This window comes from Callorhinchus milii, unplaced genomic scaffold (genome assembly GCF_018977255.1).
Source record: "Callorhinchus milii isolate IMCB2004 unplaced genomic scaffold, IMCB_Cmil_1.0 Scaffold4, whole genome shotgun sequence".
Classification (NCBI taxonomy): Eukaryota; Metazoa; Chordata; class Chondrichthyes; order Chimaeriformes; family Callorhinchidae; genus Callorhinchus; species Callorhinchus milii.
Window position 1 is genome coordinate 15548470 of NW_024704745.1, and position 27494 is coordinate 15575963.

At 39.8% G+C, this 27494-nt stretch overlaps 1 protein-coding gene across 1 annotated transcript in view; it reads right to left on the reverse strand.

Annotated features, from left to right (window-relative positions):
* Positions 1-8055: 8055 nt before the first annotated feature.
* kpna3 (karyopherin alpha 3 (importin alpha 4)) overlaps positions 8056-27494 on the reverse strand; it is a 29876-nt gene continuing 10437 nt past the window's right edge. Inside the window, exons 5-17 of the mRNA XM_042334299.1 lie at positions 26386-26438; positions 25560-25655; positions 24623-24708; positions 19985-20071; positions 19618-19787; positions 17536-17580; positions 14967-15098; positions 13575-13703; positions 13104-13208; positions 12719-12790; positions 11781-11943; positions 10442-10536; positions 8056-10103 (exon numbers count right to left, since the gene is read on the reverse strand). Of these exons, the coding sequence (XP_042190233.1) occupies positions 10005-10103; positions 10442-10536; positions 11781-11943; positions 12719-12790; positions 13104-13208; positions 13575-13703; positions 14967-15098; positions 17536-17580; positions 19618-19787; positions 19985-20071; positions 24623-24708; positions 25560-25655; positions 26386-26438 (1332 nt within the window). The 3' untranslated portion in view covers positions 8056-10004. The remainder of the gene's footprint in view (positions 10104-10441; positions 10537-11780; positions 11944-12718; positions 12791-13103; positions 13209-13574; positions 13704-14966; positions 15099-17535; positions 17581-19617; positions 19788-19984; positions 20072-24622; positions 24709-25559; positions 25656-26385; positions 26439-27494) is intronic.

A 27494-nucleotide genomic window follows, 5' to 3' on the forward strand; every position in this document is an offset into this window, starting at 1 on the left:
CTTGCACTTGAATGTAAATATGTGGTAATGTAAGTTGACCTGGAAACTAATACTATTTTGAAGGGGAATGATTGAGTCTTCTACATAGTATCTAGCCTCTTCAACCCTGGATTTACTAATTAAGCAGTTTATTTAAAAATTCACTTTTCTTTGGGGTGTATAAATAAACACACAGTGAATCCAATTTTATTGGATTTTTTCAATTGTGAGAAACTAGGTCTCTGCTGACACTACTTTTTATTATTTTCATTATATTCCTTCAGCACAAAATAGTTCTATTTTAGGAAAAATATACAATGGAAAAATTGTTGAAAACAAAGGTCTAAAGGCTTAGTTCTCTAAAAAGTATGTAAAACTGAATTTTTTTTATCCTAAATGGTTTGGAGCCAAATAGAAAGATTCTCCCAAGTTGACAGCAAGATCTGTGAAATTAATATACAGTATGACTTACTTCACTTTCTTTTTTTGAGGTGGTTTTCTATTAATGACACCTTGTTTGTAGTGACAAATGGAAGTCAAGTCGGCAGGAGTGAAATGTATTGTTTTCCAGGCTTTCCCACAATATAAATCTTGTCAGTTTTCCAAATTAAGAATTTTTGCTAGCGTAGGATACTTGGGCGGCTTCACTGTCCAACTCCAGTTTTGAAATTTAGTTATTTACATGTCTGTACCACAGAGCTGTTTCATATTTTTATACTGAGCAATATGTGACATAAATCCTGTTGACATTGCTTCAAATCTCTGCAGTGTTGTGCTGGTGGTGTCCATAGTACCTGTTGCTATGTTCCTCTATCAGTGTAATCATTCTCAATGTAATGTGGGCAGTTTGCTGGTCGAATGTATAATTTCCTTTTTTCTGTGTATGTTGTGTAAGCAGGGCAAAACCTTGGGCAAGTTTCCTTACTCCACACGTCTAATAATAATCCCACCAAAACAAAAAACAATAATAAATTGGTCATTTTCAATCCACGACTGTTTTTGGGACACTGCTGTGTGCAATTGGCTGCCGCGTTTTGTCCACAAATATACGGTCAATTCACTTTACAGTATATTCTGTGAAGTGCTTTGAGACGTCTAGAAGACATGAAAAGCGCTGTATCAAATGCAAGGATTATTATTATTATTTTATATCTCCCAGGCACACTGTGCAAAGAGCTTAAAGTACATTAAATGAATGCAAATGACACTAGATTAATTCAACTGTATTCAAAGTGAATTTACTCTTCAATAAAAGCAGCAATTGGAAGCTGCAAGTACAATAAGCTCTGTTAGGCAGTGTTCTAATTTTTTTCATATGTATAAATATGTGTTTAGGCCATCAATTCTCTCATCCAAATTCAATGAAACCAAATGAATTGTTGATTAACAGAACATACACCTACATAAGCATCACTCTGCTTTTATGTAACTCACTGGGTGAAACTTTGAGCTATTTTGGTGATTTAAAAAAAACTTTAAAATCAAGTATTTACAATATTTTTCAAAAATCTAATTTTAAACATTATGTAAATTTTATACATTTTTCTTGCAACAATGGGGTCTAAATTGAGAGATTCAAAAAATGATTTTTTAAGTAGAATCCTGCACATACCCAAATATGTCTCTCTGAAGCTCTGCTCAAACAGGGAACAGTTTTTGATTTGCAGATTTTGGAAGGAACTCAGCAAATGGTTACATTTGCTGCCTCAAATTTGCGATTTACAAATCATTTGGTGCATCTGAGATTTGGATCCCAATGAAGAAATATATTTTATTTGTGAGCAAAGTATTTATTCTTATGGGCAAAAAGTAGCCCCTATCTGAGAATTTGTTCTTTATGCAATGTATATTGGGCACATTTATTTCTTGTGGCAAAGTGTAGTGTTTAATGCTTTGGCATCACCATAAAACAGACCACCAATGTTGGCAATATTAATGTTTCCAGAAAATGGTAAGCAAACGGCCTAACTTTGCACCCATCGTTTAAATTGTTGCAGATTATTCTGTCCTTCACAAACAACAAGTCTCTCGCTGCAAAGCAGACCTCAATGTGGCTGGGTGTGCTTGCTTAAAGCTGTGTGATTTTCCTATTTTATGGTGATGTAGAGACTGTAACTGGCTTCTTCCTCGCCTATACAAATACTATTGCTACTGCGTGGGGAAGTACAGTATAGAAGGACTTTTTTTAAAAAAGTCAGGAAAAAGTTATCAGTTAAAAGTCTGAACATTTAAGAGGGGGAACAAGTTAATTAAGTCCTGGATGTAAGTGTGACTGAAAAATGAGGAATTGGTAAACTGGTCTGAGATGTTTACATCAAATGATTTCATGGAAAATTGCATGAAATGGATTTACTTACCTTTTTGGCTAACCTGTCTGAAAATTAAAATTCTATTTCAATACATTTGAGTTTATTTCAGCTATACAGTACGGTTTTAAATTAAGCATAAGATGATGGGGTTCTGAAGTTTCAAATTACATTTAACACTCAAATTCTGAACCATACAGTGTTCTTCAACTTTTTATACATAACCTGTTCAATATAGAATTAATTTTAAAATGCTGTAGTGGCACCTAATTTTAAATAATGGTAACTGTTTAGGGCAATCTTTCCAATAACATGTATGATTAGTAAATATAAATGGATAAATTAAAGATTTTAAATCATTGTTCCAACTAAATTAGATGTATGAACTTGGAATATGGTTTTACCAACTTATACTGTTACATAAACATTTTAAAATCATCTGCATGAATGTGATCAACCCGCTGTGATAGCTTGTGCAAATGAGCTTTGTACAGTACTTCCAATGTGCATAATGCCCTGTACGTCATTGTACAGTATAAGCTTTCAGTAGTAAAACTATAGTACTGTATGATCAAATGTTCCTTTTTCATTTTAAGATATCAATCTTGTAAGAGTTATTTTGCAGTCATTTGTTTGCATTGTCAAATTTGTATCAGGTTTGTTTGATTCATTCAGAATAAAAAGCTGTTTGTCTTTAAAATGACTTTGTTTACTTGAAATGGATAAAAATATTATTTTGAGATTTACTTGTCAGTAAGTAAGTACTTGGCTCAGTTGATTGTACTCCAAGGGGTCAGGTCCCAAATTGAAACCTTAAGCTCAAAGGCTAGGTTGTTTTTCTTTACTCAAGAGTAATTGGCAGGAAGGAAGGATGAGGCTGGGATATTGGAACTATCCCAGAGTCCCTTTGCCTTGCCCCCACCCCTCCCTCACTTAGCTTTAAACACCCACCTTCATAGAATCATAGAATTATACAACAACAACAAAATTACATTTATAGAGCGCCTTTCATGTCGGGAGGACATCCCAAGGCGCTGGACAGTCAGGGGTCAGGACCCGAGCATGGAGGAGGGGTGGGGTAGAGAAGGCAGAGAGGTGGGAGGGCGACCGAAGGCACGATCGAAGAGGAGGGTCTTGAGACCGGCCTTGAAGGAGGCAAGGGAGGAAGCGAGGCGAAGGGACTGGGATGGAGTTCCAGAGTGTGGTGACATAGGGTTATACAGCACAGAAGGAGCCCATCCTGCCCATCGTCTGTGCCTGCTCTTTGTAAAGAGCTATCCATTTCAATCCCACTCCCCATAGCCCTGCAAACTTGTCCTCCCCAAATAATTATCTACTTCTCTCTTAAAACGAGTTCCACATGAGCGACGCATGGAGCGTGGCCGTTTTCGACGCCTGGAGCAGCCCCTGGCCTACACACGAGCGAGGCCGAACACGACTCGAGGGCAGCACTGGTGTGGAGTCCGATGCCCCAATCGGCGCCGTGATTCAACCCGGGGACCAAGGCCCACCTACCCGATCCACGGGCCATCGAGGAATTAGCCGGCACGGCCATGTCTCGCTGACCCCATCCCAACCGCTTGCTTTTAGTCTCGGCGTGCGTGTTATGGCTGCCGCCAGCGACCCGAACTGCTTCCCCACAATGCCCCCACCCCTGTCCTCTACCCTCACTTACTCCCGCTCGGTCCTCCTCTCCCACCGCCCTCCCCGACTCCTATCCCTGCTCGAGCGTCCCACGTCTCCCTCTGCTCCTGCCTGCGAATCCTCCGTCGGGCCCATCGTGGGAGTCTGACTGCAGTCACTTTGACTGCCCTGTCCCCTACTCTCGCCGCAATGCTCACCGGTCCCCGACCACAGGGCCAACCTCTCCTCCCTGATCCACATCCCTACCCTCTCTATCAGTCCCTCGCCCCCCCCCCCCCCCCCCCACTTTCCGCCACCAACTGTCCCCTTCGCATCGGTCTACAAAATGTCTATTCCCTCTCCAACAAAACACGCACCATCCAAGACCTCATCGTCGATGAACACATCAACATCCTCGCCCTCACTGAAACCTTCACCCTGACTTATGCCACACCGCCCGATTACACCTTCCATCACACCCCTCGACCTAACCGCCGTGGTGGTGGGGTGGCTCTCATCTCCCGGTCCCTGCTCGGCCTAACCCCTTACTCCTCTGGAACTTGCCCCTCTTTTGAGCACCTTACCCTCTGTCACTCCTCCAACCTTTCCCTCAAAAATTCTTCTTATCTACCGCCCCCCACCCCAAGCCCTCCCCCACCTTCATCCCTGACATCTCCACCCTCCCATTTTCCCTCTCCCTTTGCTCTGAACGCCTCCTCATCCTCGGCGATTTCAAACTTCACCCCCTCCTGCTCTACTTCTGCTGACTTTTCCTCCCTTATCTCCTCCCTCAATCTCTCCCTCCACATCCACTCCGCCACTCACATCCGCGGTCACCCCCTCGACCTGGTGATCACTCGGGGCCTCACCGTCTCGGACCTCACCATCATCGACAAAGCGATCTCAGACCATCACTTCATCTCCCTTAACTCCTCAATCTCTCTCCCAACCCACCTCCATCTCCTACTGCCCCTGGAAAAAATTCTTCCCTCCCCCCCTCGGCTGCCTTGGAGTCATCTGAACTCCTTCCCCGATGGGCGTCCTCCCACAATGACCTATGCTCAGTCACCCTTCTCCACAGCTCCCTCTCCTCCACTCTTGATTCCCTCACTCCCCCCTCTTCCTGAACAGCCACCTCCACTCGCTAAAGCTGAGCACACCTGGCTTAAATCAAACCTAACTGTCCACCGGCAGATTTGGCTGGACCATGTCCAATCCTACCGCTCCGCCCTCGCCTCCACTGAATCATCGTTCTACTCCAAGACAATCTTGGAGGCCAAGGACAACCCCAGGCTCCTCTTCATCACGAACTGACTCCTCCACATACCCTATCATGCTTCACCCATCGTCACCTCAAATGCCAACTGCGAGGCGATGCTGGACTTCCTCAAATCCAAAGTCGAGGGAATCCCCATCTCCTCCTCCCACCCCAGTCCCTACCCACCCCACCCTCCACACCTTTGAACCCGTCTCCCCCTCCTCTCTCATCACCACCATAACCCATATGAAACCCACCACCTGCTACCTCGACCCCATCCCTACTTGCCTCCTTATCTCCCAGCTCCACCTCCTTGCTCCTCTACTCACTGACATTATTAACTTCTCCCTGTCCTCTGGTACTATTCCCACCCCTTTTAAAACCACTGTCATCACTCCTATCCTTAAAAAACCTTCCCTGGATCCTTCTATATTTCCTAACTATGGCCCCATCTCCAACCTCCCCTTCCTCTCCAAGGTCCTGGAATGAGTTGTTGCTTCTCAGCTTCGCTTCTTCCTCTCCCACCACTTCCTTCTCGAACCTCTCCAATTGGGCTTCCGTGCCACCCACAGCGCAAAAACCGCCCTGGTCAAAGTGACAAATGACATTCTGTCCATCTGTGACCAGGGCTCCCTCTGCCTCCTCATCCTCCTTGACCTTTCTGCTGCTTTCGACACCGTTAATCACTCTATCTTCATCCGCCGCCTCTCCTCCCACCTCAACCTCCACGGCACTGTCCTTGATTGGTTCAGATCATACCTCTCACACTGCCTACACTTCATCTCCTCAAACGGCTTCTCCTCTAGCCCCTGGACCATCTGGTGTGGCATTCCTTAGGGCTGTCCATGGTCCCCTCCTCTTCAACATCTATATGCTCCCTCTTGGTGACATCATCCGCAGACATGGGGTCAACTTCCATATGTATGCAGATGACACCCAACTCTATCTCTCTTGCCTCCACCCTTGACTCCAGGACCACTGCTGTGAGAGCTAACTTTTTTCAGTTGAACGTCAACAAAACCGAGGCTCTCCTGATTGGCTCCCGTCAGAGCCTCCTCACCTCAGGTGCTGACAGCATCACCATCCATGGTTGCACACTCCACCTTTCTAAGCCAGTCCAGAACCTGGTCTTCTTATTTGACCCTCAACTATCAGTTCTACTCCACATCTGTGCTATGACCCGCTCTGCCTTCCCCCACCTCCGCAACGTCGCCCAGCTCCGACACCGTCTCACACTACAGGCTGTCGAAAACCTCATAACATCATAACATTCATAACATTGAGGCTCGACTATGCAAACTCACTGCTTGTCGGCCTTCCCAACTCCTCCCTCCACAGGCTGCAGATCATCCGGAACTCTGCAGCCCATGTCCTCTCCCGCACTAGGCTCCGCGACCCTATCACCCCCATCCTTGCCCAACTCCACTGGCTTCCCATCACACGGAGGATACAGTTCAAGATCCTGACCCTCACTTTCAAAGCCCTCCACGGTCTTGCTCCCCACCTCTCCGACCTCCTAACCCCCTACCACCCTGTTCACGTCTCCTGCCTTGCTTGCCCCACTATCGGCGGCCAGGCCTTCTGCCACTCAGCACCCACCCTCAAACTCCATCCCGCAGTCCCTCCGTCTCGCCCCCTCCCTTGCAACCTTCAAGACCCACCTCAAGACCCTTCTCTTCCCCCCCTGCCCTCCCCCACCCCGACCCTCAGCTCGGGCCCGTAACTCTGTCTGTTCAGTACCTTGGGACGTCCTCCCGACATGAAAGGCGCTATACAAATGTAATTTTGTTGTTGTTGTTAAAAGTTGTTATCGAATCGGTTTCCGCCACCCTTTCATGCAATGCATTCTAGATCCAAACAGCTCGTTGTGTAAAAAAATTTAACACAATCCCTTTGGGTACTATTTTGGCCATTTTCCCCCTCTCCTCAGCTTGGACTGCCAGTCAGCTACGTGAAAACGAGACATGAAAAGGGCTATATAAATATTAATTATTGTTGTATGTATGGATAAGTACTAAATGAGGTAATAGGGGAACTCAATTGAGGATAAGCCTCAATAGTCTTGCATTTGGAATCTAAACAATAGACAAGAAATTAAAGGGTATTAAACACAGAGCAAACAGAAGAGTAGAACTGGATGAGGTGTCTCATGAGGAGGAAAACACCAGCATAAATGGGTCTATTTCTGTGCCAGCATCTTATTATTCTTGAAAGTTGTGACGGTTAAGTTTATGACAAACAGGAAATCGTTTTCATAAAGATAATAAACGACTGAAACAGGTCGCCAAAATAGATAGTGGTGGCCAGAATATTTGACTAATTTAGCATGACGCCATAATGAATAGATGGTAGGTGCTGTGGAATATGAAATCAGACGGAGGTAAAAGGGGTGTTGGTCATCTGAACTTTCAATGCAGTCGTACTGTCTCACAAATAGCCACAAAGTGGCTTTTATTTTGGGGACTGTTGGAGAGGACACTGGGAGAAACTCTTCTCGTTTCAAATAATGGATGTGATCTTAAACATTGATCTGACCAGGCAGAGAAGACATTTCATATGAAGGATGGCACCTCTAACAATTCAACCCCCCTCCCACCTCCAGCACTGTGTTGGGAGTGTCAGCCTCGAATTAGTTCAAAGTCCCAATGTGGGGTTTGAACCCACAACCTTTGACTCAGACGAGAGTGCTACCAACTGAATCAGGCCTTCATCTCAAAGACATTATAGTTGATAATTTTAGATTCTAAATTTGTTTGCTGAAATTTATCAATATGCTAATAAATGACTGAACTAAAAATTTTCATTTTGACCCGCAAATTAAGCTTGAGATCTATATTCCATAGTAAGATTTCAAACACTTCTCTTTTTACATAGTAAATCACACACAAAATGTTTTATATTCTATATTGTGCGAATGGATATTATGTAGTTACCATATGCAGCAGATTTTACAACAAAAATATATAGGAAAAAAAACAAAGGCACAATGAAATTCAACTCCTTCTGAATGCAGAAGAGTTGAAATAAATGAGCCACCTTAAAGAGAAATTTTAATTTAAAATTTATAAAAAGGATATAAATAACCGAGGCCAAAACACTATTTGCATTATTAAAACAGTTTCGTCGGCAAGTAAAATCTTGCAATTTTATATATAAGCTTGTATCTTTTCAAGATACAAGATATCATAATCTTTAAAGTGGCTCAGTTTTGGTGGCAAGGTATTTTGATGGACATAAACCTGCACAATTTTGTTCATCAATGAGAAACAGCTTGTCAAAGAGCTTTGATTGCATTTTGTTTCTGAATTCAATTACAGTAGATACTGCCAACACTTGATAACTACATTAGTTCAAATGCAATCCTTTGTCCCTTTACAAATATCAGGGGAAGTTTACATCCAGTCACAACAACTATAAAGCCCATCCCTATATGGTTGTCACCTAACCCATTACCTACAAAAATCTCCCCTTGTATCTTAAATACAGCAAGTCTAATCAACATTATGGACTGGATGTACATTTGATTGATCAAAGTAACTGCAGCTTCTGTACAACCTTATACAATGCTTACATTACATTTCCCCCATAAGATTTACACTTCTTTTTGAACATTCTTTTAAAATCAATTTACTTCTAGTTCATTTGAAAAATGTGACTTTAGAACCTGGTCAATAACGCTCAAGTCCATGAACAAATTTATAGCGGTTGGTTGACAGCCATCAGCAGTATCCACAGTAAAAAAAAAGGTCAGTTTATGATGTTGATGAGTCTGACTGTATCACCGCAAACATGGAAGCTCCACAGTTTAAACCCACTAAAAGTCCAACAACTTAATTTTACTACTGGATTGGCTTAAGCTGAAAGGAATACTGATTCAACTAACAGTTGGAAGCAAGATTCTGATTAGGTAAAATGTTTACTTTGTTTTTTTGTACAGATTAACATTATTGGGTTCAGAAACTGAATGAGAATATGTGGGCGAATCTTGCTTTCAGCTTAAAGCAGAGGCTCAAATCACATTGATATAATAATTGCAGCTCAGGTAAAACACCATGCACAGCATTGAAGTACTTCAAAGAGCAAAACAAAATTAAAACACAGGTTCCAAGTAGTGGTCATAGTAATCAGCAGGGATATTTCCACAGAACTTGCGCAAACTGTCAGAGGTCGTGGTTAAACTTGGCTTCAATCAGGAAATTTAGTTTCTAATCCTGGTCTGTGAGGCAGTGCAAGCCCAACAATCTAACACAAATTCAAGCAGGGTCATTTTATCTCCTTAGAACAAAAGTCTTTTTGCAGTCACCAGAGCCAAAGAATTAAAATTATGTTTTCCTTGCATCCATGGGCTAACCATGGCAATTGCGGATTCAACTGTATTTCCAAATCCTCCTACACGTAAGCCCCAGTGTATAGTCTTCTAAAAGCCTATTTCACATGTCAAAGCCAAGTCTCTTTCCGTTAATAAATACCTAATCATTCTGTTCCATATAGAGAGCTATTAATTTTGTGCCTCTAATATGCAACATTATAAGTGAAGCTGCTACTATTGTCACAGAAGTCACACCAGGGAGGGAAAGGTAGAATCATAGGTGATGTTGGGTATTATTCTTGTTTTGTTGATATGATACGTTATTCATGAGATCACAAGAATCATGCACACGTGCCAACGATCCGTGTGGTAGCAAATTTGGCAATTGCTGAGTGATCAATTATTCGGCTGTTCAAAAGCATCAAATGTAGATACGCGGATGTCTCTGAGCCTTCATCACACTTCTGATTGGTGAAGTTTTTGTGTTTGGGGTTTGAAAGGGACAGGGAAGCTGCAGCAAAGTTTTAGCTTAGAAATTGAACTCCTTTGTTTGAAGGTTTGCTGTGGGGTCAAAACTGAAAGTTCCTGCTTGAGTAGCTTCAGGAAGGAGACTTGGATCTTCGTCAATCTATTGGAAAGTGATGGAATTAATCAGCACCATAAAAACTACTGAATCTTAAGCAGCAAAGAACTTACATTTATAGTGCATTTTACATGGTTTTAAAACAACATAAATTGAAATGATTTTTTGTAAGAAACAATAAAATAATATACTTGAGGAATTAGGTTTGTAGCATTTCTTAAGATTTTTTTAAATTAAGTAATCTAAATGGGAAACACCATTTATCATTCAGACTTCAGGGAACCCAGCTCAAAATTAAATCAAGTTGGAACAATGTTACCACAAGTTTGGTATTTCTTAATTAAGAAATGTATTAAGAACTACTGTAAACACTATTTACTTACATCATCACCAGAGAAGTATTGATCTATGATTTCATAAGCTAGCTTATAGATTTCTTCGTTTTCATGTTGCTGAAGAGCTTCTATTTTTTCCAAACCTACAAGGAAGAAGTTACCAAAATATTTGTTAAAAATGTGCATGCTCCAATGAATCTGACTTTTTGACATAATAATGGAACAGTTTAGAATACATTAGAATATACGGCACAGAAACAGGCCATTTGGCCCAATTGGTCTATGCTTCACATAAGCCTCCTCCTGCCCTTCCTCAACTAAGCCTTCAAACATAACCTTCTATCCCTTTCTCCCTCATGTAATAATAATCCTTGAATTTGATATAGCGCTTTTCACGTCTTCTCAACATCTCAAAGCGCTTCACAGAATAGACTGTAAAGTGAATTGACTGTATATTTGTGGGCGAAATGGGGCAGCCAATTGCGCACAGCAGTGTCCCACAGTCGTCGATTGAAAATGACCGATTTATTATTGTTTTGTTTTGGAGGGATTATTATCAGGCGTGTGGAATAAAGAAACTTGCCCAAGGTTTCGCCCTGTCTGGAATTGAACGCAGGTGTCTCGCTTGGAAGGCAAGTGCTCTAACCACTGAGCTACAGGACTCCACATGTACCTATCTAGCTTCCCCGTAAATATATCTATGCTATTTGCCTCAACAACTCCTTGTGGTAGTATGTTGACTCTGGAACTCTATCCCCCAGTGCCTTCGCCGCCTCCTCCCTTTCCTCCTTCAAGGCCGGTCTCAAGACCTTTCTCTTTGACCGTGCCTTCAGCTCCCCTCTCGACTCTCTACCCCCTCCTCGCTCCCTCCCTTCCCTCCCTTCACCCTGACCATTTCCCCCCAATGCTCGGGTCCGGACCCAACTGTACAGCGCCTTGGGACGTCCTCCCGACGTGAAAGGCGCTCAATAAATGGAATCTTGTTGTTGTTGTTGTATGTTCCACATTCCCACTACTCTGTGTGAAGAAATTTCTTCTAACTTCCCTATTTGATCTATTTGTGACTATTTTATATTGATGGCCCCGGTTTAGGAATATTGGTACATTCCATATATTGTGCACTTCAATACATTAGGATTGAAAATGCAGTGCTTGCAAATCAAAGCCTGTCTTGAAATTCCAGAATTCAAACAAAATGACAACCCTGAAAGCAGGCTAAGGTCATTTTGACAGCCGGCATTTTATAGTGTGACCTGAAAGGAAATGCCAGCCATGATCACAGAAGTCACAAACAGCATAGCCACTTCTGGTTTTTCACATTTTCAATCACACTGTGCATTTTTGAAAATTCTAAATGAAAAAAAAGTTTAATGTTTGGTAAGCTTACCTCCACATTCCTCTATCATTTCTGCTATTGTGCTGGCTTCTTCACCAGCCATTTTCAAAATATTATTAAGACCGTCAAGTACAACTTGCACCACCTGTGCATCTTTCACTCCCAGTAAGTTACAGAAAGGTGCGATCACATTCTGCTGTACAAGGTAATCAACCTAAAGTAAATCAGGAATAATAATGATCGATGTTACATTCTTTTACACAAACCAACATAAGAGGGTTTCCAACATGAACAGCGGCTGAGGAGGCCGACAGACAAACTGCAAAGGTGCTCAGTTTAACTGACAGAATGTTGTTTTATTTGGAGCATTGTTTGAATGCCATCCATAGAAGGTGAATGTATAGATTAATTTATAGCTAAGAATTATTTTGCCCTCTCTCACTTCTAGGCATACACCATTTCCCCGCACACCCACACAAGAGGGGGCATTGGATACCATTCAGGAGCAGAAACTCTGGCTGACTCATCCCTCACTCCTTAATTCCGGGATATTAAAGCCGATTGTAATGAACTCAACTGCTGCCCCTATTGAGATCACCTAATTTAGTACAGAACAGGGCTGACTTCAAATTCATTGGACCTTCCTCTTCTATATAGTTCCCCACTGAACATTTAGGGAAGCATTTGATAATGATAATAATAATCCTTATCATATCACCGAGACATCTCAAAGCACTTCACAGGATATACTATAACGTGCATTAAGTGTATTCTGTGGCTGAATGGAGCAGATAATTTACACACAGCAACACACAGTTGAATGATTGTATTACATAATTAATATTTCATTTCATACACAAAACAGCGAAGATAAAACATCTAAAAGGATTTTCAATTTACGCTTCACTTCGCTTCACTTCTCAGTTGAAACACGCGCTGCCTCCTACAAATAATCTTTGCGTTCCAGAACCATAACAACTTTCACTTACTTGTTCCTTTTTGCCACTAATTGTCAAGTTACTGATTGCCCATGCAGCTTCTTTTTGAGTTCCAAAATCTCCCTAACAGAAAAAAGGAAAAGCATCAGTCAGTTGATTTGTCAAGAGTGAAAAGAACTATAGAACATGCAACTTAAGAAGCAACTATTTCAGACTGTGAGAGCTCCCATTTTATCAGACTGCCATATACTGTGGGAACATAGCATATAGAAATTTTCAGCACAGAGGTGCTACATCTAGCACAATGATTATTATTATAACTTCAAACCCATAGTAACAGTTTAACTGAACTGACTACAATGCGGCCTTATTCCTTTTAAAAACGTTGACATTGAGCTATTTAGCTATACATAAATTCTAATTGAATTCAGCTTACTTTAGCCAGTTGATGAATAATCATGGGAATCAAACTGGCATCTATCACAGCCTGGACCTGCAGCTGGTTTCCTGCTGTAATGTTAGAGAGGAACCACACTGCTTCCTGCAAAAAGAATTCAAGCAAAACATCAATACAAATTATGGAATCTGGTCACTATTGAATTAAATAGTTCTTACAGGTCAAGTATGTATAAAACAGTTATAAAACAGTCTGAACTATTTAAACTACTATTTTAAGCAAATGGATCTGCCTGGGATCAAACTGATGCTCACTCTGAAGGCCAGTGGCACCCCCAACAAACTGTTGGTTCCCCAAGTCTTAGCTCTTACCAACCTGTGCCTAATACTTTCCAGGATTAGGCAAACAGTATGCATTTCATCGGGAAGTTACTGACATAAGATTACTTAATGGCATCAGTAGAACAAATCTGTAGGTCCTACATCAGTATAGCAGGTCACCAACTTTTACCTTGTTGATCTTTTCTTTTGGATGAGTCAGGAGATTGGGGAAGTGTGACAGCACATCACAGTTAAGAACAACCTGTGTTTGCTCATCAGTACCAGTCACAATATTTCCTACCGCTCTCAGTGCAGCTGTCTGTAAAGAAGAAAAAAAGAGGGAATTTACTTATTCTTGTGATGCATTTCTAAAAATCCTTATTGAAAAAATTCAGTAAGCATAAGCATGGGTTCACTTGCAGTTTAATCCTGTTTATACAATGGCTTCTGCAAGAATACACAATAAGCTGAGTCACTGACATTTAAGTGTAGACAGAGACCATTATATATTTAATGAGAACACAAATCACAGCTTTATTTACTTTATTTTCATTATTCCCTCCACTGCAATCAGGCAAACAGCTCCCAATGTCAACTGGCCAGAATGGCCATTCTGAAAGGGTGTTGCATCCTTCTCCTCCCCCGCACTATTCTCTGTCATAGTATCTTAGCCCTTGTGCTAACCTATTATATATTTGGATCTAAAATGCAACATTTCTAACGCAATTCCTTAATGAGTCTCAAATGCCACATCATTCCATGAAAACATCAATGCAGAAGGAGAACCCGTCAGAGTAGAGTTCCCGTGAGTTGGCCTAAGGTCATCCGGTTATCAGAAGAAATCCTCAATTTTCAACTCGGAGTTATGAAGGAATTTTATTAGAAATCACCACATTGGGGGCTATCCCAATGATACAGTGGCATGTTACGGACCAGAAACTCACTAGGCTGAGCTGGGCTGAGTTTGTTGGTCTTTGCTGGGGCTGCATGGGGAGACTAAATTGGCCCCATCCATCCCGCTTTTAGGGAGAGGAAAATCATCCAGTTTTCCAGCTCCTGGTCTCTCCACAGCACCTTCTAATGGTTGGGCATACATGCGGCAGCTAGTAGGGAGAGTTCCGGTTTAGCTGTGATGTCCTCTATAGTTGAGTCATTTGCCAACACTCACTGGCAGGACTCACACATGAATAACGGCTTCTTGGGCAGGGTACCTTAGGGCAACCAGCACCCGTGAAACCCCATCCAGGCAAGACAAGGCCAGACCAGGAGTAAAGGTGGATTTGTTAATGGGGGGAAAATGTGAAAAGTAAAAAAGTTAAAAAAATGTGGAGCAGTAATGGTGGAATCTTCATATTAGACAGGAAAGTTAGCCTGCCCTATTCAAGCCCTTCCCATGGGCAACATACACATCAAACCAGACACTGTCCACAGAACCTATTTAAACTCATTATAGAAAAGTCAAGATCACTGTTAACAAAATCAAGGCCATCACAGAAATGGCAAAGAATGAGCACGGCTACATAATAATTCACTCTGGAATGGAACATCCTAAATATGGGTACAAAGATATATATCTCCTCACCTGAACCTTGACCTCTTGGTGGCTTAGAAGGGGAACCAGGAACGGTACCACTCCAGAGTCAATCACCATCTGTATTTGTTCGTTGCCTCCATCCGTCAGGTAGGACAAGGCCCAGACTGTGTCCACAAGAATCTTTTAAAAAGTTTACGAATATAATGAAAATCGAATCTCAAACCAACCCTTCTCACACAAACATCTAAGTAACATTAAGAGTTTGTATAGTATCATATGCGCATCCCCAACCTGCACACCTCCACACACACCAAATGTGGGGCAATGGAAATTAGCCTAGTACAAGGTAATAATGCTTTATAATGCTTTCATTAAGATAAAACAATACGTTTTTTTCCTAACCTATTGGTAAAGACTGGCTAGAATCATAGAAATTATAGTGAAGGAGCCTCTTTAGCCCATTAATCCAGCTCTTCCAATGAAACTAACTGTAGATCAACTATACCATAACACTCCCCAGTATAGTGTGCCTTTGCTTATACCATTGGCCTCCTATGGACCCGTGCTAACAGCCAGCTTCCAGAGATGAACAGCTGGCTTCTCATACAGAAAAATGGTCGATGTTCATGTCATCACTGATATCACTTCGCAAACAAAGTGTCCTCAGTTTATACTTGCTATTATAGCTATGGTTGATCACTGAGCAAGGTGAGAAGAGGGGGGTATGAGGATCTTGGCAGAAAGCACAGGCAAAGACAGGCATTTAAATCTTGAGATGCACAACGGTTTAACACCATACAAGGAGGACAGACATATCTAAAAGTCCAACACTCTGGACAGTTCTTCATATCCAGATCACCCAAATTTGCAAATGGGTGTGGCTGGCTGTACCACTTAAGGTTGTAGATGCTTATCTTAAGAAACCAAGGTAAGAGAGGTTTCTGGAATGCACATTCCAAGCGGTGGTCACCCCACAGTCACACAGTTAGAGGATAAGGAATAGAAAGGGTAATTGTTGTCAAGGTGGTAAGAGTCGAATAAAAGCAATAACTCAGGAGAGGGCAGCAACGTCAACAAAGAAAAAAGCATTGCCCAATAGAGGAGAATGAAATGCAGAAACACAGCAATATTGAAAGATTCAATACTGAGGGGAATAGGCAATTACTTCTGTAACCATCAACACAAGACCTGAATACTGTGATTTATTATCTATCTCCCGGGTGCTAGAGTAATGTGTGCACCGAAATGCATTCGGGCACTCTTGAAATATGATGGGATTACTCAGAAGTATTTCATGTCAGAACCAATGATGTAGGGAAGATTAAGGTCTTGCCTTAATCTTAATAATCCTTTAATTTGATATAGCGCCTTATCACATCTTTGAGACATCTCATAGCACTTCACAGAATATACTTTAAAGTGAATTGACTGTATTTTGTGGGAAAAACGCAGCAGTCCAATGCGCACAGCAGTGTCACACAAACAGTCAGGAATTGAGTGACCAATTTATTATTTTATTTTTGAAGGGATTATTAACCCGGAAAGCAATGCACCAATCGACTTGAGAATAGAAGTATGTATTCTAAACTGTTCCAATGAGGATTAGGGTCAGCGATTAAGGAACCAAGAGATAAACTAAGGAGCAGAAGAGTAGGACCTCAACAATTGTAATTGCAGATCTGCTACCAGTGCCAGTCACTGATCCGCACAGAGCAGGCAGATTAGGAAGGTCATTACATGGATGGAGATGTGTAGGAGTGTGGGGTTCAGAGTTCTAGGATACACAAGTAAATTAGAGGGATAAATTTGCAGAAATTCAAACATAGCAAACTGGGTGTGAAATCATTATAAGTGGCTCTTTGTGTGTCACCCTAGTTCAGTTGGAAACATCTCACTGCAAAGTGAAGTGACGGTGTATTTTGTAGATGAATATGCAACCAATTTACCCCAAACAATAGTAATAACCCTTGGATTTGATATAGCGCCTCATAACCTCTTTGAGACTTCTCAAAGCGCTTGAGACGTCCCACAATGTCCCACAAGCAACTGTGACAAATGAATGACAACTATTATTCCGAGATTGTTGGTGAGAAGACTTCGTGAAACTTCTCTTTTCGTGTGGTACAAAGGGATCCTTAATATTCACTAGTAGGGACAGCTGGAATCTCAGTTTAAGATAGTAATAATAATCCTTGCATTTGGTATAATCTAACACAAAGGCACCTCTGCCAATGCTATGCTGCCTCAGCCCTGCATCAGAGTGTTAGCCTACAAGCTCAAAGTCCGATCTGGGGCTTTAGCCCACAACTTTCTGACTCAAGAGATAAGTGCCACCAACTGAGCCAGGGTTAAAAAAAATATTAAAGGGTATGAGCAGAATAGTGGAATTGATTAGTGGCTAATGTGTTGAATAGTTTTGAATACACATTTCTACTAAAATATTGTCTGTTCAAAACTGTACTATTTTAGAAGACAATGACAAACCACAAAGAAATTGCACTGTACCCAAGACACTAATTCCTGCTTCAATTATAACTTCTAATCAAAGAAAACAAAATTCAGGCTCCAAAACATAACATGATTTTATTGATATGAGCACATATAGTAGAGTACTTACATTTATGTCCGTGTGATATATGAGTACACACAATGCTGGCAGGATCTATGGGACAAGGAAAATGTTATATGGTAAGTCTTAGACTGAAAAATAAGCACAAACTAAAAATATCTGATCAGGAAGCAGCCACAACTGACACATTTATAACAAGTATTAAAAACATTTAATAAATCCATAGTTTGTATACTCATCATTGGAGTTATACAGACCAGTTATTACCACTAGCTAATTACACTTTTCATACCATTAGCCAGTTCCCACACAACCACATAAGCATATCTGGAATTGTATTAACAAATAGTTGGCAATAACCAAGTGGCTATTCATGACATAAAGAGATGAAAGATGTGTGAGAAATTATGAACACTCAGGAGAAAATTACCTGACTGTAATTCAATTGCGGGGTTGAAATGACATCACACTGTGAGTTTGAAGTTTGACCGATTCATTATCAGAACATGAAACCATTTTATAACCCAAAAGTTATTTTACAGATATAGTACATGGAAAAACTAATAAAAACAGTTAACTGTGGTGGCTATATTGTAAACCTATATGAAGAAAGATTTGTTTTTTTGGTTAATATTCCAGTAACACTGGAAGCTGTAGTGTGGCAGTAACCAGCTTGCCAAAATTCAGACTGCAATTGGAAACCAGTTTCTGCAGAAATGCAACATGAAAACTGCTTTGCATCAATAGAGAAACTGCACGATAGTGGGTATGTGGCATTGTTAATCACCTATTACTGTGGAATCTGGTATTGAGTACAGCAGGTAGACTCTCTGTTATGAAGACTACATATATTATCATTGTGCCAGTCCAGTAAGATACCTCTGCTCTCTCTAATCCTTATTCTCATTAACTCTCTGGCACCTTCAACACAGTGCATCCTTCTCCACCATTTCCTACTCTCTGGTTTCATTCCTACTATCCCAGCATCTTTACTTTGTCTCCTCTGACACACACAGTTACATGAGGCATTCTTCAGGGCTCGATCCTTTATTCTCACCTTTTTATCATCAATTTGCTCCCACTTAATACTTAATATTTGATACAGCACCTTTCATGTCAGATGGACATCTCAAAGCATAAAGTGTAAAGTGGTGTGACTGTATTTTGTGGATACATTTGGTGACATAATCAGCAGACATACGGTCAACTTCCATATGTATGCGGAAGACACACAACTCTATCTCTTCTCGATTCCAGGACCAAGGCTTCAACCAACACTTGAGTGTCATTCTATATCAAAGCTGCCACTTTCAGATGCAATTTTTTGCTCCAGACATTTGTGTGATACAGTCTAGTCTGTACAATCACGAGATTTTTCTACCAGGTTTTCCAATCAACTAATATTGAAGTAATAGTAGCAGAGGCTGGGAACAGTGACTTTGTTCTGGCTTTTTTTCTTCCCAATTCCGATCCCATTATTTTGTCAACAGAAAAAATAGTCTGAACACCTTGAGCATGTACAAAGACACTTTTCCAATTACCTCTAGTGTGGCAAGTGAAATCTGATATTGAATAGTGCAAATTGTCTGTTTTGTTCCCATAGCACCACTTATTACAAGGCCACTTTCATGAAACATAAGAATAAAATTGCACAAAAAAAGAGTAACCTCAATCTGTACCAGTTAACAAAAGCGGACAGGTAATCAATATAACTGTTTGAAAAGCATCGGATAGATATTAATTTCTCTTCTTTGCAGGCTTTGAATGCATAGGTACTATAAGGAATCCTTAAGGTTGAAATAGCATGTGCCCTTCTCAAACATTGCACACAACTGATTGTGTTTGAGAGAAAAAACTATGACTATGTCTTAAAACTATGAATTCAAAACTGTACAACCTAAAACATTTTCACCATTGGCAATAGTTTTAAGCTACTGAATTATTTTTAAGCACAATTCCTAGACAAAATGTTTGAAAATTCATTTTTTTTAAACAAACTATTAAGAGTGCAAGGGAAATGGAATTTCCATTTGATCTCGAGCCAATTTAAAATATATGCAGTGTAGCCAAAAGCATAAGGTAATTTCACTTGTAAATATCAGACACACAAAGCTTGTCCAATCTCTTTACCTCCTGAACAGTTTCCATTGGTGGTGGTGGATCCTTATTCCTGCATAGGTTAACTATGACCCATGTGACGTTACGGAGGAAAGTGATGGGGATGGAGGGATTGATGAAGGACAGAAGAGGTTTGACAACTCCCAGTGAGATGACGTAGTCTCTACACAGAGGACCATCACCTAAAGAAATGAAAGTGTTTACATTAGAGATGAAAATCTGGAAAGTTTCATGAAATGATTAATGCTCTACCATAAATGTGTCTGTTGTATTCACAACAGTTTAATGAAAATGTTGACGTAACATCTCGGTTTTCAAAAAAAACAGCAAAATTATATTGTTGGTACATTTAAATACTAAATGCTGAAGTGATGCAAACCTATGATGTTTCCAAGTGCCCAGACTGCTTGCTCACAAACATTTTGATGTGGGGAGTGAAGTAATCTCAGAAAAAGAGGTACAGCACCTATAACCAAAACATAAAATGTTATCTTCATTCATATTAGTCCATTAGCAATACTCTCCTCTCATATACAAGCAAAGCAGAAACTAGTAAAAAAAATGCATTCACTCTCCATTTGCAACTCCAGCCTATGTGCATTGGCATGCTAATCACTGCGGAAGCCAATACAAACAAGCCTGATCCTGTTAATACATTCACACAAATAGATTTCCAATAAGATCTTCTCAGTAATAAAATGGATTAGGAATCCTACTAGCCAATTGTTTTGCCTCCTCTGACTTGGGACTCAAAGTCCCCAGGCTAATATCATTCAATAAATGAAAGAAATGAAGAATTGAGGTTGCTCTGAAGGATGAAACTGAAAGTCAATTCCTTTAAGATCAGCTCATTAAAAGAAATACTTTGGTTTCGTTCCACACGTTTCCCATTATTATTCAAGTCACTGATTTGATTTTTCGTCCACTGCATCTTTCAAAGTCACTGCCAAGGCTCAAACACAAGATGGATAGGCTAGACGTCTTCCCGACGTGAAAGGCACTATACAAATGTAATTTTGTTGTTGTAGATGGGCCAATGGTTTAGTCCTAACCTGAAACTCACTGAATTGCTAACTGATTGGGAATATACTGTATTGCTCCAAATATAAAGCAACTCCAATTTTCATAGTTATATTTAGGGTAAAAAGTGGAATACAGTAATTGTAGAGCAGTCAAAAAGAGATTTTGTATAATTTGAGAACAATATTACAGTACATTAAAATTACCCTAATAGTGATAGCATTTACCTATTCACCATGGCTGTCATTGCATCACATTGCAACATTCCCTCCCTCTTGTTGACTTGCTCAGATTCTCTCCAATTCTTTCTCTATCTAACTTTCCACCTCTCTCTCTAATCCTTGCATTTCATGGAATACCTTATTAATTCATTAAGGTCATGTAATTGTAGTTAAATGCAGCAAGCAATTTGTGCACCGCAATACTCTACAAGTTAGGAAGTGAATGACTGGGGGATCTGGGGTATTATAGGTCAGGACACCAGGAGAAACTCCCTTCTCTTTTCAAATACTGCCATGGGATCACTAACGTTCACTTGAACAAGCACAGACGGGACCCCAGCTTAACATTTCATACGAGGATGGCACCTCTGACAATGCACTTCCCCGGGACCACAATGGAGTATCAACATAAGCAGATTTCAAAGTTCCCAAAACCTTCCAACTCAAAAGTAAGAATGCTACCATTGAGTCAGGCTGGTGATACTGTGTTACAAATCAGCCATAATCTAAAAAAAATGATGGAGTAGCTTGGCGAGTCGAATGGTGACTTCTGTATCTATATTGGGATGTTCTACTGTTGTGGGTAGTCTGCGAATATGACAAGTAGCAATTTAGCAATTTTGAAACAGTAATTCGGCGGGAAAAATCTCGCCTTATATTCGTAACAATAGAGTTGAAACTCACTGCACCAGAAAGGACCACTTACGTCCATCTAGTGACCTCATTATTTAAAATATCAACATAATCCCCAATCTCTACCATCGTCACATTCTGTCACTTATCCTCCACACTCCATCAGTCGTGCTACACACCCTAAAACCTAATTCAATTTCCTTACTACTGCGGTATACTGTGTTAATGGTTTCAATGAGCTACCTACCAATAGCCCCAGATGCTTCTCCGGAGTTGTGTCCTGTAGGCTTCAGCATATATTTCAGTTGCTTATTCCTCCTCCCCAGTCTCATCACTTTATATTTAGCCATGGAACACGACATTTGCCACTTCTCAGCTCAACTACCCAATCTATCCAGAGTAAAGTGTCACAAAATTAACAATGGGCTTCTGGACAAAAATCAGCACATTTTGCAGTGTTCCAATGGGAGTGAGACTTGTCTTATTAATCAGTGAATGCATTCAGATGCAAACACTCGTTTGCTGCACTGTGCTCACACAGCAAACTCTTGTCCATGATTCTAGAAACTACAGAAGTACAGCAAACACTTGTTTTTTTAAAGATCGTGCTGACAGAGGAGGACATATGTTAGCTACTGACCCTATGGAGGAAAGAGCTGGATATAGAAACTAAACTGAAGCACCCCTACTTCATTCCTGTAGTTAATGGAAATGGGGGTTTTAATACACTAAACTATTGAAGAACCCAGTTACAACATAGGGTGAACCCCACTCATTTTGCATGTGTGCAGAAAGCAACATCATTACTCAAAAGACTTTTTTTTTTTAAGTCCACGATAGTCGGCTGGCAAGCAAGAGGCGAGCCAACTGGTTGCATTGATGCACAATGAAACCAGCTATTATGGAACCATTATAAACACAATTTGGGATTTTACAGACCCCATCCACCATTCGATAACATGGTTCCTTCTTTACTTCAATTCACCACATTAGCCACCCACTTTCTACTGGACCAGTAGTGTGATCCAATAACCTATGTTTTATTGGGAAGGAATCCCTCCAAGTGAACAACTGAGAGACACGGTGAATCAATCCATTGATAGAAGCTTAAAATTGACGCCAATAGTACACTGAGGTCCAATATACAGGTATTTATAACAGAATTCTAAAATATCAAATGCTGCAATTTAATCAAATATATTTCATGTAGACCCACAGAGCTCTGTTAAGATGCTGATCTCAAATGAGTGGGATGCCTCCCTTGAGAGTTGGAAATGAGATTGGCATCCACAGGGCATAGGAACAGCAGTAGGTCATTCAGCCCCTCAAGCCTGTTCCGCCATTCTATAAGATCACTGCTGATCTGCACCTCAATTACCTACCTTAGCCCCATATCCCTTGATACCCTGACCTAACAAATATCTATCCACCTCAGTCTTGAAAATTTGAATGGATCCAGCATCAAGAATGGGTAATGAAACACATCCAATTACCTGCTGTATTCTATACTTACAAATCCATATAGAAATCCTGATTTTGCACATCATTCTTACATTATGATTTTAGTTCTCATATGTTGGGATTTTATGAATACCACCCAGCGTGTTATAAAGGGGCTCCACTATTTTTCTTGATGGGAAGAAATTCCCTCCAGCCAAGGTTGTTACTTTCAGCTATGCTCTAGAATACCTACACTTAGCGCTGGTACCAATTCTATAAGCAGCAAAGTAACCTCGACCAGACTGATGCAACAATCAATAAACAAAATGCATAACAAACTTAACTGGAAAGTGTGCACATACAAATTTGCACTAAAACAGAAAATGTTTACGTAAGGCTCTTTGCATGCTTGTGTGCAGTAATTTTAACCAGAACTAAGTTTTAAGGATATTATACTTGTGGACATTTTATTCATTAAAACAAACTTGTATACATAAACTGCTATACAATCTAACTGCCAACACATGTATTTTTAAAAAAGCAGAAAATGCTGGACTGGGTCATTGGAAGTTTGTGAAGTGTTGAGAAATGAGACTCTCACTGGCTTGACTCTCACTTTTGGAAGCAGATTGCTGGGCATTTCCAGCATTTTTGTTGCACTTCAGATTTCTATTAAAGAAAACCGTCTTTTCCTTTCACTCTTCTTACCACAGCTGTCAAACGATTTTTAAACAGCTGAACTGGATTTCATACTTTACTGCTGCCACACTTCCTGTTATTTCTACTAATACCCATCTTTCACATTTCATCCAATATTCCAGAATCTGTTAAAACTACAGGTCTCTAAAATTAAATACAAATAATTCTGTAACTCTAGTTATGCATTTCCTTTTACACAAGAAAAAACAGATGTGCAAAGTTTGTATTGGATGTGGAATGTATACAACAGTACAAAATTAAAAAAAAACTCCTGCAAAGCGTGGCAATTCAAAAATAAATCAAGCCTAACATGATTTACTCCTTGATAAAATAAATACTTTCTACAACTAATGCATGTTGAACATTACTAAAGAATATAGGAATCCCTGCATTTGATAAAGTGCCTTATGTTGAAACATCTAAAGCACTATGTTTCCTGTAAAGTGTAGTGACTGCATATTTGTGGATGGCAATATCCCCGAAACAACCGAAACAACAGAAATTAATGAACTTTTTTATTTGGGGTGGATTGTTTTGATAGGCATTGAATGCCCTAGTGTTTTCAAATAGTGTCATGATGCTTTAATGTCCACCTAAACAGGCACATGGGACCTCTGATTATCATCTAATCTAAAGAACAGCACCTCCAACTATGCAACACTTCCCCAACAGTGCTCTGGTGTGTCAAGCTAAACTCCAAGTTCAGAATCCCAACATGATGTTTGAACCCATAATCTTCCGACTCAGCTATCAACTGACACCTACAGAAAGAATGCTATATTTCCATAAAGATATTCAGTCTCTGAGAGAATCTAGTTTTATAAACAGAATAATTGGTAGCCAATATATGCAGTTATATAGTGTTATGTTATACTGTTTAACAGAAAAACATTATGTGTAATATTTTACATTAAACAAAGGATATATTAGCATGTGCTGAACTACAAGATATAAAACATGAAAGTAATTTATATTTGTTTTTGCAAATTGTTTACATCACTTACTTGCTTGAACTACAGCTTGAGTTTGTGCAGAAGTTCCAGATGCTATATTAGTCAATGCCCAGGCAGCTTCAAACTGCAGAGAAGGACTATAACATAACAAAACATATTAGCATCATACAATATACCAAAAAAATCAAGCTCTAAAGAACATAAATTGGATTTGGGCACATTTTCATTATGTTGCATACCAATAACTCCAGTGAAAACATAAATCCTTATATTAATCAGATGTAATGTGCTGAGACATTTAACATTTAGCCTTGAGGGCTTCACTCAATGGACAATATTGTATTACAATGCAATTTTTACATTTGATATACCACCTTTCACATCAGGAGGATGTCTCAAAGCATTTCACAGGATTCACCGTGAAATGTAGTAACTGTATATTTTGTAGGCGTATGTGGCAGCCAATTTGCACAAAGCAATGTCCCACAAACAGCCATGAAATTACCAATTTTATTTTTGAGTAGTGCAATGGATCTTTAACAGACACAGAGGGGGCCTTGGTTTAACTTCTCATCCGAAGGATGGCACCTCTAACAGTGCAGCATAGCCTAAGCATTGCACTGGAGTCAGTGTGGACTCTGTGCGTTAAAAGTCCCAACATAGTACTTGAACTCACAACCTCTGACCCTGAGGCAAGAGTGCTACCAACTGAGCCAGACTGTCAAATTACACTACAGAATCTCAAAGTCAAAATCAATTAACATCCCAAAATATGATGTTTTTCAGTGAACTGAAAGAGTAACAAGAAAGCAAAGTTTCATGCTAGAATAGTTAGTATAACTGGTATACCATGTAAAATGCTGTTTTCGTTTCGTAAAGTTCCTGCAAAATAAAGATTGACTAGGCAACACTCTAGTTAACCCAATTTTTTTCACATCTTATGTCGATGAAATGACCATTATGAAGATTGTTACGCAGCAACACTTACTTGCCATCTCTCTCCAGACAACGTACCAGGACTGGCAGGATTCCAGAGTTAATCAGTTCATCAATTGGAGGATTTCTATCACTTGATAACAACTTCCTGCATGATTTAAGAAACATTATTTTTTTTTACAATATAACCAATTATCCATACTGTTTCCAGATCCACAATGGGCCAATCTCAATTAGTGGCATAGATCATACCCTAGCATAGCTCATTTCAGGTGTGAAAATTGATCTTTATAGCACTAACATCTCATCTAAATCATACTGTATATTACTCTGAAGGCTGGAGGACTGAAAAACATTTGAAGAAAATAAAATAAAAATAGTTATTGAGACAATCTCTTATCCAAACAAGAAAGCTTACTCCATTGCAATCTGGACAATACACCACCCCACCCTATTGTCAGATTGAAAACTCAACCCTCCAAGAAATAAGTTTCACAAGTGCCCTCAATGTAAACTGGTGCTTCACAGAACCATAGATATATACAGGCCATTTGGCCTTTCAGGCTGTGCCTCATCTGACTAAAATTGAGACTTTAATCTCTCCACATATCCTGAGGCAACAGATGATAGCAAAGTGATGACCTGATGTCACCACACAGGCATCCTTGCTCTGTCTACATAATTGATCTTTTTTATATAAAACACCCCATGTCTGTAGCATAAATATTATAGATCTCAGACTGGTTCCTGAAATAGCTGACTTAAGCCACTCTAGGTACGAGTTTAAATCAATATAAGTAAAATATTAATTCAACCACAAATTCACAAAATAATGTTTGCATATTCAACAATCAATACAAAACAAACAAAAGCCTTACCTTGCAGCTTGTACAGCACTTAGTTGAATTACTGGATTTTCGTTAGTTGCATTCTGCAAGTAATAATGGAAAAGTAAAAAATAAAGCTTAGTAAATATTAACTGCCATAATGCAGAAATTTAGTTGTTATTTGTTGGCTTTCTACACTATGCATTTTAACAATGATGTGATACAAATTCCCTCACAAGTGAAGCTAACTTCATAAGAAATTTCAGCACAGAAGGCAATTTGGCCCATCAAGCCTGTATTTGCTTCCTCCCCACCAGAACGCACCCTTTTCCTAGGTTTCTGGACACACTCCTTTATTCTGTAAATGTTTATCTAATTCCCTTTTAAAAGACAGTATTGACTCAACTTCAATAGCCACATATGGTACGGAGTTCCACATTCTAGTAACCCTTTGTGTAAAACCAATTCATTTGACCTCCCTTTTATGGTTCTAGTAAAAAAAACTTTGGTTTTACCTCCTTGTTGCCAATTAATTAACCAATGGAAAAAATCTTTTCTATTTATCCCTTCAAATTCTCATCATTTAAAACACTTATATTAGATCCCATCTTAACCCTCTATGCTCCAGTATCAGGTGTTTAAGCCTTTCATCAAAACTAAATGCTCTTATCCCTGGTTTATTATTATAAAAATCCTTGCATTTGATATAGCTCCTTATCACGTCTTCCAGGTGTCTCAATGGGCTTCACAGAATATACTGTAAAGTGAATTGACTGTGTTTTGTGGGCAAAATTATTATTATCATCATCATCATTCACCCCAGTGAAAAAACACTGAAACTTCACCATGGCTCATATTATTCTACAATAAAAATGGATTACCAGCTTGTCTAATCAATGTCTTATACAGAGCTTACTATGGTTGGTACCCAATGTGTTGGCCAAAATACATCAAGTAGTAAAGAAAATTAATCAGTCTTAACAAAAAGCACACTAAAAGGAAAAATCACAGAAACAAGCACACTTCAAAGTAGCAAAATAAATGCTGCAAAAATGTTCCAAGGCCAACTCAAAAGTAAAACATGAACTCAAGCGATAACTCTTTGCTTAGAAATAATAATCACTTACAGCTGTATGATGATTAAGCATAAAAAAACAAAA